Below are 17715 nucleotides of genomic sequence, written 5' to 3' on the forward strand. Positions count from 1 at the left end.
CTTGAGAAGCCATCCGTATTGACACCTGCTAAAAGTGAAGCCTAGCCTAGAAAAATGGCCAGTCATCGTTGACAAGATGTTCAGTCTCACTGATATTCACAGAATTGCACATTAAAACAATGGTGAGATTTCCAGATTTAAAATGGAGGCATAAAGACAGCACTCTCCACCCCTGCCAACCCCTTCTCAGAGATCATCTGAAAACAAGAAAAGCATCTACAAAACTTAAGTGACATCTGACACTCAGACCACAGTATAGGAGGGAGAGCTGAAACAGAGACTACAGGTCAAATGAGACACTTGAGAGGATGCCTGTGGTCTAAGAGCTCACGTTATACTGGCCAAGTACAGTTCTTTAAAGCAGATGGCACAGCCTAATGGACAGAAGCCATAATCCTTTAGAGAAGCAAGAGAGTTGAGGCCAAAATCATAGAGACACAGCATGTGTGCAGGAAGCACGCTGAGGGGAGAGACAGGTGTGGAGGGGAAACTGCACTGCGGCTGCCAGGACCTCTGGGCTGTGGAGAAAAAGACGAGAAGTATTTAGCACAGGCATAAACATAAGGAGCATCACTTTGAACTAAAGAGGATTCCTGGTTGCCAGTGTTCCAGCCCTGTCCTCATGTCTCCAAACCTGCAGTTTCCTGGTGCAGGAAGAATAGTGGGCAGATCACTTCATTTGCATAATGTGTACATAGGTGTATATTTATTTTCACATGTGCAGTATTTTAAAAATACAGGACACCGTAAACTGTTCCCATTGTACAGTCTGTTCCTGGGTGGGGAGTAGGCATGGTCCATTGCAGGAATACCTTTTACTTTTGCTGTCTTGTTAGAACCGTTATTTTGTTTCTTGCTACACTCATTTCCAAAGAAAAAAGAAACTTATTTTCTTGTTATTAAGAACATAAAAACAGAAGAGTGGTAAAGGCAGGAAGGGACGGTAAGTCATCCTTCTGACTGTACCCATTTAGAACCCTTAAATTAACCACACTTGAAACTTGAAGCCCTTGTTTTTAGTAAGACGTCACCCCATTCCATTTATGTAGGGCTCTAAATTCCATTATCAGAGAGCCCCTTTCATTCTTCTGTGCATCCCTGGCTTTTAACACATGCCTGTGGTATCATCACTGTACAATGTTGAATGAAGGAGTTGGTATTTAATATTGTTTAGCTGGTCCTGGCTGTTCAGAAGAGTCAACATTCCATACAGTGGTATTTTTGTGCCTTGTTTCAGATGGAACTTGACAGATCAGCTGACCCCCCTCCTGCAATTTGGGTTGCAACAACAAAGTCTACAGTAAATAAATGGGTAAGTGAGCCACTGTACCAAATGCTGGCAGAGTACCATACGCTCAGTGTGAGCATGACTCAGTCAATTCAGTCACTCAGTCGTGTCTGACTCTTTGCAACCCCATGGACTGCAGCACACCAGACTTCCCTGTCCATCACCAACTCCCGGAGCTTACTCAAACTCATATCCATCGAGTCAGTGATGCCATCCAACCTCTCATCCTCCATCATCCCTGTCTCCTCCTGCCTTCAATCTTGCCCAGCTTCAGGGTCTTTTCTAAGGAGTCAGCTCTTCGCATCAGGTGGCCGAAGTATTGGAGCTTCAGCTTTAGCAACAGTCCTTCCAATGAATGTTCGAGACTGATTTCTTTTATGATGGACTGGTTTGATCTGTAGGGACTCTCAAGAGTCTTCTCCAACACCACAGTTCAAAAGCATCAGTTCTTTGGCACTCAGCTTTCTTTATGGTCCAACTCTCACATCCATAAATGACTACTGGAAAAACCATAGCTTTGGCTAGACAGACCTTTGTTGGCAAAGTAATGTCTCTGCTTTTTAATGTGCTGTCTAGGTTTTAATAGCATAGCTTTTCTTCCAAGGAGCAAGCATCTTTTAATTTCATGGCTACAGTCACCATCTCCAGTGATTTTGGAGTCCAAGAAAATAAAGTCTGTCACTGTTTCCGTTGTTCCTCCATCTATTTGGCATGAAGTGATGGGACCAGATGCCATGACTTTCAGTAGCAGGACAAAAATCCAAAATTTAGACAGTGGCAAAAATCTGAATGCCCCTGTGAATGCAGGTGTGATCCTAAGGATTGCATAAAAATTAAGGTCATAGTCAAAATACTATATTACAAAATATTACATTACTGATATAATACTATATTACTAAAATACTATAATACTATAATACAGAAGCTTCTGACTTCTTTGTCAGGAGCCAAGATACACATTTAATGTGCTGAGCATAGGCACTGTGCCCTGACAAAACCAGTAAAGATTACTACAACTTCTGACCTTATGAAAGTATATTTGAAAAGAGGCAGTCCAAGTACCAGGACAGCAGGGAAGCTCATTAGAATTCTGTTTTTCTAAACAGAAAGCAGAATTGTTTTTTCAAATTCATTTCCTTTTTCTTCATAGCATAAAGAACAAGGATCAAAATACAGGGTAAGCAGAGTGAAGTAAAAAAAAGTACTTTTAATTAAGATTTAATAATAAATAGTTACTTTTTAAGTTAAGAATTAAGATTTCCATTTTCTTGCTTACCAGACTGTTTGTGGATAACAAAAGAGAAAGTGTTTGCCTTTATTCTTATTTTATATGTAGGTCAAGTTGTCTTTCTTTGTACTTGTAAAAAAATATATATATCTTGTCTAAATTTCTTTGTGCCAATTTGAGATCAACATAGCTTTACCCAGAAGAGTGCCTAGTGTTCTCTCCAAAAAGACAACATTCCCTTCTTAATTTTTGTTTTGTATTTTTTTAATCACAGTAGATAATTGTACTTTGTGTCTTAAGTATTTTTTTGGTTGATGTTAATTGTTGGGTTTTTCTCATTTGCTCTTTGTTTTTCTTGCCACTAAAGCTTATAAAGCATAAAATGATTAAATAATGAATTTTATTCCTTTAGACATTGAAGGGAATTCATAATTTTAGAGCCTCTGGAGATTATGACAATGACTGTACAAATCCTATAACACCCCTTTGTACACAACCTGACCAGGTTATTAAAGGTAAGTAAGGATGTTGGGAGGTATTGTACCTTTTATTGAGATTAACCATAGTCACTAAGGGATTGACAAAAATAAAGGAAATGACTTTCCTTTAAATGTAATTCTGATGTCAAGAAAAGGCTAATCGTATATTGACTTATTTTTAATAAAAGAAAAAATATTTTTTAAATGCTATTTAGTGACTTTAAAAGTTGGGCTTTCTTGAATTCATCTTTTTGCCAAGCATTAGACTAATAATCATGGGTGTTGGTGAAGCCAACAGCCACTCTGTAAAAGATACAGTGTTGTCTTCTGGCACAAGCCAGAACTGCTCAGATCTGGCCTCTGTATTCTACATGCTCCAACTGGAAGTGGCCGCTCTGATTTCAGGGTCAGAGTTTGGGACTGGAGTATTGAATGATGTGTTTATCTGTAGTCAGATGTCCATGCCGCTACCATTAGGATAGGATGTCCATTCAGGAGGCATAAAAGAGCAGTAAGATAGGAAGCAAACGTTAGTAAGAGATGGAACTAGTTCAGAGATGTCCTCTCATCATTTTGACTTTTCCCAGTGGGTAAAAAAATTGTTAAGGTGTTTGCTGTAACAGTTTTCCACTAGTAGTCCCTTGACGTGAATAAAGAGTCTTCTCATCTATAATCTGTACTTAAAGTCAGACAGTTTTTCTTTGGTTAGCTTTAAATTGCCTTAGACATAATTATATGGTCTCCTTTCTGGGGGCTACTATGATTTACACTTTGTTACATGTCACTTAACATCATTGCTGTACTGTGAATTTAAATACAGGATTGTTTTACTAATTGTGTGGATTTTTTCCCTTTAGGGGGTGCTAGTATTATTCAGTGTCACATTCTTAATGATAAGAGACATATATTAACCAAAGATACCAATAATAATGTGGCATATTGGGATGTCTTGAAGGTGAGTATCTTTGTAATTTAATACAGGTTACTGGATTCTATATCCCTTTATTTTTTATTGTAGTCTGTATGTATATGTGTATATGTTGTTTGTGTGTGTGTGTGTGTGTGTATATATAATAACCAAGATAATATATAAATAAAGACTTAAGTGCAGCCTTATTTTGGAATATATATTCTTATGTGAATATTAGATAAGGCCATAGTTAATCTTTTTAAGTACCCAGAATTTGAATGGAACCATTTTCTCTGTTTAGTGTATTACCAACTGCGTTATGCTGCCTTCCCTGAAAATGAATACTTCAGAGTTCCACATCCTTGATGCTCTTGGCATTTGGGGCCCAATGAATCTGCTGCAGGACTGGGAGGGAGGGTCTGTCCTTGCGTTGTAGGGTGCTTAGCACCCCTTCACCTCTGCTCAGTAGATGCCAGTAACCACCTTCATCCCCATCCCCCCCCTTTCAGTTGTGACAGACAAAAATGCCTCTAGACATTGCCAGATGTTTAGAGGGAGGGAGGAAGAAGGATGCAAAATCACCCTAGGTTGAGAACCACTGGAGTACACAGAATAATTTTGACCGTTTCTTAGGATTTATAGCCATCTCTGAGCATCGGTTATGACTTTGAGTCATGTTAGAGTGAATTCTTGGATAATTGAGATGTATTAAGCTGTTCAGCCACATTCTAAATAGCACTGAAGAATTTATAGACAAATTGAACTTTGCTTTTAGGATCCTGACAAATGGCCCTTCTTAGTGTTGTTGGTATATTTGTTCTACAAATATTTCTGGATTAAATGAATACTCAGTTCAGTTCAACACAGTGCAAAGAGTCATAAATCACAGTGTGCTGAGGGTCATAAATGATGAAAAATGATCCCTTCTGGTTGGAGGGAGAGCAGAACAGAGGATGGCCTACATACAGAGGAGGTTACGTACAGCTGGAAAACCAGGAGGACTGCATGGGGAGAGATCATGGAGCAGGGCTCGAAGGCTTCTAACAGATAGATTGTGGGAGGGCATTTAGGAGGACGGAGTGAATAGCAAAGACACAGAAGAGGAAAGTACGTGCTCATTCAGGGCCAGCTGAGCAGTTTTGTGTAACTGGAGATCTGAGTGAATATAAAGGAGTAGTAGGGGTTTAAGGATGAAAAAATGAGATTAATTTCCCACAAAGTCATGAGTTGTAGGCTCCAGACTTGGCTGGTTTTTTTTAGCACTTACTAAAGATTCTTAGATGAGTTTAGAGCAGGAAAACTGTCTAACTAGCTGGAGTCCTGGTAGAGTCCTGCTATCTAAATGGGAGGTAGTTCTATCAGATGGGGTACTACGCTGACATGCATCATCATTGGCATTTTTGTGTCCCTGGCAGTGTCCCATATCCAGATATGAGACCTTGAGGTTTTAAGATCAAATGATCAAGCAAAATAGACATGACTTTAAACAAAGGTACAGAAGTCAGGAGTGGTTTTAGGACCATAGGCTCAGAGTTGAACAGAGCTGCATTCTGACCTTGGCTCTGCCACCTGCCAGCCAAATGATCTCCAGAATATTCTTACCTTTGTCTTTATTCCTAAAATCTGGGTCTTAACCTATTTCTTGGTAATGTTAAGGGGATGTTTGAGAAGTATTTATTGTAATGACTGACACATTATAATTAGGAGGTTGTTGCACTAATACAGTGAAATATCATATTCCTCTGGAGTAGGGTGGGAACAAGCAGGGGTAAAAAAAAAAAATTTGAATAATTAGATATTTAGGCCTGTGGGTAAGAGTGATGTTTTCTCTATGGCTCAGTGGTAAAGAATCCGCCTTCAATGCAGGAGACACAGAGGTGCAGGTTCGATCCCTGGGTCAGGAAGATCTCCTAGAGGAGGAAATGGCAACCCACTCCAATACTCTTGCCTGAAAAATCCCATGGACAGAGGAGCCTGGTGAGCTTCAGTCCATGGGGTTGCAGAGAGTCAGACACGACTGAGCGACTAAATACACAGGAAGAAAGGGAAGGGACAGAGATCAGTGCTTGGCTTCCGGGTTAGTGTCGAAGTGTTACAGGGGAGATAAGAGGAAAAAGGGTTATTGGGGGAAATGGACATGCTGAGAAAGGTAACAGATTTGAGTTTCTGTGGGATGTCTGGGTAGAGGTGTTTGCTGGGCAGAGAGCTGTACAACCTAATGTACGGATGAGAAAGCTGGACTGGAGAAATGGGCTCGGCTATCATCGTCTGTGGATTATAATTGGATCCATGAGAAGGTCAGTTGCCAAGAATTACATCTATACTGAAAATAGAAGAAACCAAATCATCTCCATTTCAAGAAATTTTAGAAAAAGAAGCCAAAAAGATGTATAATAAAAAAAGGGGTAAGAATGCTCAGAGCCAGTGGCAGCTCAAGGACTAAATGTCTCAGAAAGGAGCTTGTGGTAAGCTAAGCTAGCCTGCTGAGAGTTTGCATGAGATAACAGAATGGAGTATGCATGTGGATCTAGTCAATGAAGAGGATGGTGTCTGAGAACAGTTGGTGCCAGATGGAGTGGGTTGAGTAGTGTTTTGGAGGTGAAGAAATAGAATTTGAATAGAGACAATCAAGAATTGATGCTTTTGAACTGTGGTGTGGGAGAAGACTCTTCAGAGTCCCTTGGACTGCAAGGAGATCCAACCAGTCCATTCTGAAGGAGATCAGCCCTGGGATTTCTTTGGAAGGAATGATGCTAAAGCTGAAACTCCAGTACTTTGGCCACCTCATGCGAAGAGTTGACTCATTGGAAAAGACTCTGATGCTGGGAGGGATTGGGGGCAAGAGGAGAAGGGGATGACAGAGGATGAGATGGCTGGATGGCATCGCTGACTCGGTGGACGTGAGTCTGAGTGAACTCCGGGAGTTGGCGATGGACAGGGAGGCCTGGAGTGCTGCGATTCATGGGGTCACAAAGAGTCGGACATGACTGAGTGACTGATCTGATCTGATCTGATCTTGATGATATTTGACTGGTGAGATAGGCAGAAGAGGCAGTGACTGGAGAAGATTTAGAGATGAAAAGGTCGGAGGGTTTTGTTTGGGTGTTAAGGTATTTTTAAGATGGGAGAAATTTGATCATGGTTCACTGTGGGGAAAAGCCAGTAAAGACATAAGAGGGTAGATGATGGTACAAGGCCCCCAAGACGCAAGAGATGAGGCGGTCCAGGTCCAGCAAGAAGGGGCACCTTTTTCCTTGCACCGGGAAGAACAGTAGCAGAAAGTTAAGGGGATTTTGTTGAGGCTTCTCTTTTTTAAGGAGTAGAGGTCAGAGTCATGTGCTGAGGGCAGTAAGAGGTGGTGGTGGCGGCAAGGTCAGAAATAGGAGGAAAGTAGAGATTTAACAAAGATGTTGTGGGAAACTGAGGAAACAAGTTCCAGGCGGCGTGAGTAACTGTCCCATTTATAGTGGGATTACTGTCAAGGATTCCAGAGGCCGCGATGACGTACCTGTGTGTTGTCCACGTGAATGTTGATGTTGTCCAGGAAACAAGCAAGATCGCAAGATGGGTTGCAAGACATTGAGCCAGGCTCAAGTTGCCAGTGAATGAGGGACAGTAACCACAGAGATTACTAGATGGCAGTGAGGAAAAGGGGATACAGTTTACTGCAGCTGAATGATACGGGCTCAAAGAGTTTTTACATAGTGATGGTGGAATCATGGTCTCTATATGCCATTAGGGAATTATGGGATATAGGAGAAGACATGAGTCACCCTTTGAGAAGATGGCTGGTGAGATGGGACCCTCAGGAACGAGCCAGGTTGCTGTTAGGAAGAAGAGGTAGAGGGAACATTCTGTCTTGTGGTTCAGAAGTTCAGAATTGAGATGAGCTGATTGGAGATGCTCCATGGCACCAGATGAAGTTTGGAACATACCTTTGGGGAGCATAGGTATTTAGGGAATGAATAAGAAAGAGAAATTTAAGATTGCTGCCTATATTATACCTATTATCTGAAGGTAGCTTCATAGTTCTCTTAAAGTGCTTACAAGCTGCTTTTTGTTCCTTCAAGATTTTTTTCCCCTTCTTTTGACATTGGTTACAGATAAGTGTGGTGGTATGTTATATCAATGTCAGCAAAATTAAATTACAGTTTCAAAAAAAGCATTTTGTGGTTCTTTAATTTAAAATTTTACTAGGAGGTAGTTATTTAAAGGTAAACGCTTTAAGATAAAAATGTTTGATGACATTCTTTCTGAAACATATTTTAATCTCCATTTTATTTAGGCAAATGTGTAAAATTTTGAGTAGCTAAGTCAGAGTCAAATCAATTGACCACTTAATAGTAATAATTATCATACTTTCTTTTTGATGTATAGGCATGTAAAGTTGAAGATTTGGGCAAAGTGGATTTTGAAGATGAAATTAAGAAAAGATTTAAGATGGTATATGTACCAAATTGGTTCTCAGTAGACTTAAAAACAGGGGTAAGTTAGCAGTTGATATTTGTGCAATTTGGGATAGTTGAAAATTTCTCGTATAGCTGAGAATTAAGTATTATTAGTTGTGGAGTCCTGTGTCTTTAAGTTTGAAAGGAGAAGGTTTTATGCAGTTTAAATGCCTTTTCATATCCCAGTATATTAAATTGTAGTTGCATTGAATCACACGAAACACATTTTGATTCTGAATCTGTGGCTTAGCACTCTAGTCAAATAGTGCAAATAAATAAGGATTTAGAGACTTACTTGAAGAATGTATTCAAATAGAATGCCACTAAGCAATTTTTCTCTTTTGACAGATGTTGACAATTACTTTGGATGAGAGTGACTGCTTTGCTGCTTGGGTTTCTGCAAAAGATGCTGGCTTCAGCAGCCCCGATGGGTCGGATCCAAAATGTGAGTTTGTGTCCTTCCTTCCCTGCCTCCTTCCAAAAGAGTAGGTAGATCTGTGCTGGGTTTTTGCTATATGCTCATCTTTTTTGTTTATAAACAATATTTGGGTTTTTTAAAAATTATTTTTCAAGAAATCTATATTATTTTCTCATATGAAAATGGAAAATATTCCGTTTTAAGTGTTTTGGGATCTTGAGTTTTCTCACAATGTATGACTTAGCTTTAACAATTAAACATGCAGCATACTCTCTACCCTTAAAGCATTCTGAAAATCTGTTAGGTAAGGATAAGTGAAGCTAGGAAACAGTTTTTCCCCCTCCAATTAAAAAAAAGAATTATTGAAGTATAACTAACATATCGTGTTGGTTTCAGATGTACAGGATAATGATTCAGTATTTGTATATATTGCAAAATAATCACAACAGTAAATCTAGTTAATAGTTAACATCTGTCGCCATGTATAGAAAGTTTTTTCTCTTGAGACTTTTTAAGATCTACTCTCTTAGCGACTTTAAAATGTGCAATACAGTATTAGTAAATATAGTTGCCATGCTGTATGTCACATGCCCGTGACGAATATATTGTATAACTGGGAGTTCATACGTTTTGACTCCCTTCGCCCACTTTGCCATTCCATTACTCCTACCCCGCAACATCCGGCAACCACCAGTCTGTTCTTTGTTTGTATGAGCTCTGGGTTTTTTTGCTTTTTTGGCTTCAGATTCCACATGTAAGTGGGATCATATGGCATTTGTCTGTGTCTGACATATTTCGCTTAACCATAAGGCCTTCAGGGTTCATCCTTGTTGTCACAAATGGCAAGACTTAATTTTCTTTATGACTGAATAATATTTCTTTGTGTGTGTATCACATTGTCTTTATCCATTCATCCATCAGTGGACAATGAGGTTTTCTGTAAATAATGCTTCAGTTAACATGGGGGTGCATATATCTTTTTAAATTAGTGTTTTCCTTTGCTTCAGATAAATACTCAGAAGTAGCATACTAGATCGGAGAAGGCAGTGGCACCCCACTCCAGTACTCTTGCCTGGAAAATCCCATGGACGGAGGAGCCTGGTGGGCTGCAGTCCATGGGGTCGCTGAGGGTCGGACACGACTGACGACTTCACTTTCACTTTTCACTTTCATGCATTGGAGAAGGAAATGGCAACCCACTCCAGTGTTTTTGCCTGGAGAATCCCAGGGACAGGGGAGCCTGGTGGGCTGCTGTCTATGGGGTCACGCAGAGTCAGACACGACTGAAGTGACTTAGCAGCAGCAGCATACTAGATATGATAGTTTTGTTTTTGAGGAGCCACCATACTGTTTTGTACAGTGTCTGCACAAATGTACATTCCCATCAGTAGTGCACAGGGGTTCCTGTTTCTCCTCATACTCTCAAACATTTGTTGTTTATCATCTTTTTTATTAACAGCCATTCTGACAGGTGTGAGGTGAAAGCTCATTGTGGTTTTGATTTGCCTTTCCCTGGGATTAGTGATGTTGAGCATGTTTTCATATACCTGTTGGCCATCTGTATGTCTTCTTTGGAAAAATGTCTGTTCAGCTCTTCTGCCCAATTTTTTAGTCAGATTTTTCCATTTTTTTGCTATTGAGTTGTATGAATTTTTTATATACTTTGGATATTAACCCATTTCAGATAAATAATTTGCAAATATTTTCTCCTGTTCAGTAGGTCGCCTTTGTTGATGATTTCCTTTGCTCTGTAAAAGCTTGTTAGTTTGATATAGTTCCACTTACTTACTTTTGCCTTCATTGCCTTTGCTTTTGGTGTCAGATCCAAAAAAATCATCCACCAATGTCATTGTCAGTAGGCTTATCGCCTGTGTTTTCTTCTAGGATTATTGTGGTTTCACGTCTTACATTCATCTCTTTAGACCTTGTTGAGTTAATTTTTGTGTATGTTGAGAAGAGACTTATCTTCATAAGAGTCTATTATATTTTATTAATTATACCTTTGATCAGTATTCTTCTAAGATTGTAGCCTGTAGAAATATATACAAAATATAGTGGCTTTATATGGATATAACCCTTTAAAGAATACAATTTCTGTTGTTGTTTATCCATTTTCAAAGAATAGCTATATCTGAATAACCAAATAGAATATCTGTTTGCTTGATATTATCACTGCTTTAAACATTGTAAGATGAAATTTTAATAGACTTTGTGAAATACGTAAAGTCTTGCTTTTAGACATCTTTGGCATTGGGTTAAGAATGTAACATCAGAGTATGTGGAAACTTTTCATTTTTATTGCTTTCCCTCTACTTTTAAGTTAAAACTAATGTCTCTCTTTTCTGTTTTTTCTTTGAATTGACTCTTTTGCAGTGAACTTAGGAGGACTCTTACTCCAGGCACTCCTAGAATATTGGCCTAGGACACATGTGAATCCAATAGATGAAGAAGAAAATGAAGTAAATCACGGTTCGTATTTTTATATTAGAATAATTGGTTTTAAAATTACTCTGAAGTTAAGGATATTTAGATTGTTATCCTGAGAATTTAAAAAAAAATTCTTTAAGCATTTGCTAAAGGATGACATAATAAATAGCTGTGGTATGCCCACTTTCTTGCCCTCCCTTCTGCACGCTAAAGAATGTCCATCCAGTCTCAACTGAGATAGCAAAGAACTTCTAATTAATGACACTACACAAGGTACATGGAATCAGTCCTGTGTATTCAGGTGACCTTTGTCCTTGAAAGCAGGCAGCTCTTAGCAGATTTATTCTAACAGTATTTCTCCAGGTGTCTGTGGACCTGCTGGATTTACCTCCAAAGCTAGCTATTGAGCTGCATTGGAAAGCCAGGTTTGTCCTTGTGAGGCATTCTTCACATTGGCCTGAAAGGTAGATATTCCCTAGTCTGATGATCTACCTGATATTGGCTCAAAAAATCAGCTCCCAACTCAGAAGTGCCAGGGTAAGTGACTGAGTATGTGTAAAGAATTAATGTCATTGAGGACATTCCAAAGCTGTGTGTGCCACAAGCAATGGCAGTAACTCACTGTGCAGCACTGGAGAATTTGGAACATATGAGTTTGGCTCAGTCTGATTAAAAAAAGGAGGGGAAAAAACTTAAAATATCACAGTTGATATATAACCTTGAGTTCCTGCTACTGAGGACTTGCTCTGCTAAAGATTCTCTGAAGATTGCCTGTTTGTGGTGGTCAGCAGTGATGAAGCCCTCCTGCCAGAGACTTTGTTGTGGCTGACTGATTTCATCCAGAATCATTTTTGGAGTTTAAATCTGTTTTGCAAGGATGGCATGCCTTTCCGTAAGCCAGTGTCCTGATGTCCCTGTCAAAGAGAGAGCACTGACCCCACATATGATGGCGTTTCTTTTGTTACCTGGCTCGCTCCGTTCCCCTTCTGAATTGTACAGTGAACTGTGTGAGCCAGAGTCAGTGGAAAGATCTGCTCACAGAGGGTCAAGAAAGCTAAGTTCTGCTATGGGCTCTGCCATTTTATCAGCAAAGCAGCTGTGGGCATGCCATTTCCTGTTCTTGACTTGTCTTTCTCCATCTATAACCTGACAGGGTGCCCTCGGAGGCCCAAAGAGCCAATAAAGACTAAGTAATCAAAACAAAGGGCTACAGGCAGCATCTCTTGAAGGCAGACTTTGGTTGGGGGAGTAAAGAATAAGTCACAGGAACGCCAAATCATCCTTGAAATCAAACTGGCATAGTGAAGGCAGGGCAGGACTGAGCCAGGCTCAGGACATGGCACACACTACCTGGCTGGTAATCCTGCTGGACCTGCACGGCACACAGTGGACCCTCAGACTGCTTGGTCGTACGAGGTGGGCACCTCCAGTTTTCGGAGGCCTATAGTGAGTTGTAAGTGAAGATAATAGAGATAGATGGGCATGGATCCCTCCATTCAGGGACTAGCATTCTGGTTGGACAAAGCGCCGCTTACATCTGCATTGCGTGGTCAGAGTTGGTGCTGTGAGAGAGTGCTATTGGGTTGCAGAGGGCAAGATTGCTTCCAGATTCCTTCAGAAAGTGGTTATGAACAAGGAGGAGTCAGCTGTGGAGAGCTGACTGAAATGAAATCTGCAGAGAGCAATAAAAATGAGTTTATGACCTCTTTGAGATTTTGTTTTTCACTAATACCATTAGTTGTGGCTGCCATTAAATATAAATTTTTTTTTTTCTGACACAAATTTCTCTGTGCTTGGTGTTTTACCAATCCCCACCCCCCAGCACCAAAGAAAAGAGCATATCATCATTTATAAAGAGACTGTTCTAGACTGCCCTGTGGCTGAAGTAGATGGTTATGTTTTTGTTTTAAATCTCAAACATTAATCTCCTCTAAAATGTAATCACCTCTCATGAGGTATGTCGCACATTGCCGTATTTCTTATTTTCAGGAACTTAACTTTGTTTTTTACCTTTATTTCCATCTCTAGCTAACTTACAGTACTTTCTGACTTTAAAATCTTGCAGTGGTTGGGTCCTGTGGAAACAGAATGTTTAGAATCTGTGTTGTTAGCACTGACTCTGGGTACTGACGCCGTCTACATCTTTTCCTAGTAAATGGGGAGCAGGAGAACCGAGTACAGAAAGGAAATGGCTATTTTCAAGTGCCCCCACACACCCCTGTGATCTTTGGTGAAGCTGGAGGTCGCACCCTCTTCAGGTATGGGTAAGAAGGGCTAAGAGTGCATCCTGTTTGCCCTGAAGTTTTGATTCAAGCAAATGTCTATTAATTTCTAGGGGTGTCTGGGTTTTGGTTTTTCACCTCCCTGAAATAGTTAAGTGTCTGATGCTATTAGACCCCATCTTAATTGAGAGCTGAGCCTCTAGATAAAATGAGGTTGATACCTTGTGGAGGTTGATAACCTTGCCTCAAGGCAGCTTCTTAGTGGTTTCTGCAGGAAATGCTTTTTCTCACTTAACCAGCAAGACCGCCAGGGTGAGGGGACAGACGACTTCACCAGAAGTCCCCACCCACAGGACAACATCTGAGTAGATAACTTCCCTCAGACCAGGCCAGGGGAGATGGACTGGGCTGTTCCTGGAAACTGTCGTGCCCAACAGTGGCTCAACCTGAGGTGCAAGGCAGGCCTTCATGAGGGCCTGCAGGCAAGTGCTAGACTGGCTTCACCTCCAAGTTGCCAGCCAAGGCCCAGGAAATGTCATGGGAGAAAGCCATGGGCCAGAAGTAAGAAGGCTATTTGTCTTGCCCTTGAGAGCAGAACTCTCTTCCTTTATGGTGATTTCCTGAGAGGAGTTACTGAAAACATCCTGACCCCATATTGTGTGTGGAGTCCCATGCACCATAGCACTTCTGGGTGACCTCAAGTGCCTTGCCTACACCCAGCTTCCTGTCCTCACCCAGGGGCCCCAATAGGCAGCCGTAGTGTATGTCTGGCCTCGGAATCTGGGAGCCTGAGTTTTACAGCTTGCTTTCACTCTTCGCAGAATGAGTCATTCTGCCTGCCTTCTACTTTATTTCCTCAGCTATCAATTGGGGGTTATCCTGAATGAACTCTGTAAGGTCCCTCCCTCTAACATTTAATGACAGTGATATTGGGATCCGTGCTTATTTTGTCACTTACTACATGATGGATTATGTTTAGGCTGCTCTGCCGAGATTCTGGGGGTGAGACTGAGTCCATGCTTCTTAATGAGACGGTGCCACAATGGGTAATTGACATCACTGTGGATGTAAGTGTCCTCCACTCCCACTTTGTCCTCTTATTTTTTTCCAAATCATGAAGAAAATTAACTGTATTAGATTGTATAATCTTTCATTGAAACTAGACTGCCATGTGGAATCCTTTTCTGCTTCTGTGCAGTTCCAAAGCTGCAGAGAAATATTATATCTCTTTCTATCTTTATTTTTAATATATAAAATGTGCTTATCAAAGAAAATAATAAATGAATAAAGTTAAATTCCCATCCTTTTCCAAACACTCTCTTCCATTCACTTCCTATTCTTCTTCCCAGAGGTAGTAAATATTAATAGCTTAATGCCAAGCCTTCAGTACCTTTTTCTGTGCATACACAAGTATGTATTATTTGTGTCTATATATGTGTGTCTAGATATATGCAATCCATATATAGATGATTTTATTTTGCACAGAAGCTACTGTTCTGTACTGTTCTACAACTTGGGTGTGTTTTTTTGTTTTGTTTTTCACTTAAAAATATATTTTGGACATTTCTTCATATCAGTATATGGATCACTTCTTTTTAACAACTGCATAGTGTTTCGTTGTATAAATGTACCATGATTTATTTAGCCAGTCCCTATTAATGGACATTTAGGTTGTACCCAATGTTTTCTGTTACAAACAATGCTTCAGTGAACATCCTTGTATATATATCTTTGTGTACTTTTTAGGGTAAATTCCTAGAAGTGGAATTGCTGGATCAAAGGGTATGCACATTTTAAATTTCAATAGATACTGCCAAATTGCACTCCACTAAGGGTATACCAGTTTACACTCTCACCAACAGTGTGTGAGTGCCCAGTACCCCACACCCTCACCAATGCTGGATACTTAGAATCTTTGCTGAAAGATAGACGTATTATCTCATTGATTTAATTTTTTTTAACTTACAATGAGGTTAAGCATCTTTTCATAGTGGCCATTTTTATTTCTTTTGTAAATTGCCTGTTTGTATTCTTTACTCGACTTTCTATTGGGTTATTTGTCTTTCTTATTGACTTGTAATTGTTCTTCATATTGAATATTAACCCTTTGACCATTCTCTTGCCTCTTGATTGAATTTTTACTTTGCTCATGATGTCCTTTGGCAGGCAAAAAGTTTTAATTTTTATATGACCAGATTAATCCTTTATGTCTGTGAGTTTCGTGTCTTACTTAAGTATTTCCCACTCCAGAGTAGCAAAAATGTTTTCTTGTGTTCTCTTCTAGTATGTTGATGATAATAGTTTGTATGTAGATCATTAAAGTATTAGAATTTATTCTATTTGGTGAATGTATTCTGTTTGGTGTGAAGTGAAGTAAGATGCTAACTTTCTCCAAATGGATAGCCAGTGTGTCAACACAATTTATTGAATCATCTAAACTTTTCCTACTAATTTGAAATGCTGTTTTATCATACACTAAATTCCTATACACAAATAGGTCTGTTTCTAGTTATACGCTATTGACCAATTTTTTGTCTATTTAAAGCCTTATGAAAAGAGATTTAATCTCTAGAACCTTCTAGAAAATTTGTTTTCTGTCCCAGATAAACTTCCAAGAACTTAAAGCCAGTCTGACACCTCATGGATATTCTAGTCTTCTCTAAATTTGAGCTCCCCATAAACCACTACTTCTTTTGACTGTGAAACTCACTTGGATGCATTGCTGACTTTAGGCCTGTGGCTTATTCCCCGGAGGAAACCTCCAAAGAGGATATGACTTGGAGGCTCAAAGGGGGATTAATCCCCATAGCAAAGATGACCCAGTAGTTTTATCCTTTATCTAAGTGTATGGTTTACATCATGTGGACATCTAGGTGGTTGGCTGAACTTTCCACTCGTATTTGAAACCTCAGACCTCACTCTGATGTCAGAGGTAAAGCAAGTTAGGAGGACTTGATTGACCTTTCCAGGTGGATAATGGACCTTACCGGCATAGCGTGTATGGTTTTTCTCAAAAGTGAATGTTGTGGGTTTCTCTTAAGACACTTAAATTTTTGTTCTGGCATTTGAATGTAGACTTGAGATTTTGGTTTGTATGGCTTAAAGAATTAAAATAAAGCTTGTTTCTCTTTAATACCTTGAATTTTTATTTGAGAAGAGCCACGCTGCAATTTTATATTGCTACTGACACTGCATATAATTTGTCTTTATGTTTTATTACAAAATGAAACTTTATACTTTTCTGATATCCTTTCTCTAAGGTTGACATAATTTGATAGCTTACTATAAATTTCATAGAAAGTCACTTTTAAATGTACAATAGTGATTAACTTATGAATCATGTTTTCACAAGTATTGACATCATTTTAGTTTATCAACTAACAGAAACTATTTTACCTTTTTTCACTTTTAATATTTCAGAAAAATATGCCCAAATTCAACAAAATTCCTTTCTACCTCCAACCTCATGCATCTTCAGGAGCAAAAACCTTAAAAAAGTAAGTAAATGGAGTGTCGTGCAATACTTTGATTAATTGCCAGAGATTTCTTTATTCCTTATGATTACATTTATAGCACAGGAGGCAAGTACTAGATCTTAGGCTAATTTCATAATACTGAAAGTTTATATAATTTAACCATTTACAAAGTATGGCTTCCCTGGTAGCTCAACTGGTAAAAAATCCACTTGCGATGCAGGAGAGCCTGGTTTGATTCCTGGGTCGGGAAGATCCACTGGAGAAGGGATACCACTCCAGTATTCTTGAGCTTCCCAGGTGGCTCAGCTGGTAAAGACTCTGCCTGCAATGCGCGAGACCTGGGTTCGATCCCTGGGTTGGATTTAATTAATTACCAGAGATATTTTTTTATTCATTATGATTACATTTCTTGCACAGGAGGCAAGTACTAGATCTTAGGCTGATTTCATAATATTGAAAGTTTATATAATTTAACCGTTTACAAAGTACCTACTGTGGCCAGTTGCAGATGTTCAAAATAAGACATGATTTTGTCTCTTGCCATATTCATAGTTTAGGACACACTCTGTGTATAATAACTGCTTTTATGGATACTTAGGGAAAGACAAGTGTAGGGGGAAGAAATGAATCTGTGACTATAGCTTTCCAGAAAGGTTTCTTGAAGGACATGGAATTTGAGCTGGACATGTAAGGTTGGTCAAAAGAAAGATATTTCAGGTCCAGAAAATGGTTTGATCAGGGATGTGGAAGTAGGAGCTTACATAAGATATTGTTAGATTTCCAAACATATACACAAAAAAGAAAAGAAGAATGAACCTC

General features: G+C 39.4%; 1 protein-coding gene across 1 annotated transcript in view; it reads left to right on the forward strand.

Annotated features, from left to right (window-relative positions):
• Positions 1-17715, forward strand: part of WDR48 (WD repeat domain 48) — a 52681-nt gene that overhangs the window by 31357 nt on the left and 3609 nt on the right. The window contains exons 9-17 of the mRNA XM_061395984.1: positions 1238-1312; positions 2929-3031; positions 3853-3950; positions 8283-8390; positions 8702-8798; positions 11145-11240; positions 13351-13456; positions 14400-14487; positions 16841-16917. Coding sequence (XP_061251968.1) covers positions 1238-1312; positions 2929-3031; positions 3853-3950; positions 8283-8390; positions 8702-8798; positions 11145-11240; positions 13351-13456; positions 14400-14487; positions 16841-16917 — 848 coding nt within the window. The remainder of the gene's footprint in view (positions 1-1237; positions 1313-2928; positions 3032-3852; positions 3951-8282; positions 8391-8701; positions 8799-11144; positions 11241-13350; positions 13457-14399; positions 14488-16840; positions 16918-17715) is intronic.

This window comes from Bos javanicus, chromosome 22 (assembly GCF_032452875.1).
Source record: "Bos javanicus breed banteng chromosome 22, ARS-OSU_banteng_1.0, whole genome shotgun sequence".
Taxonomy (NCBI): Eukaryota; Metazoa; Chordata; class Mammalia; order Artiodactyla; family Bovidae; genus Bos; species Bos javanicus.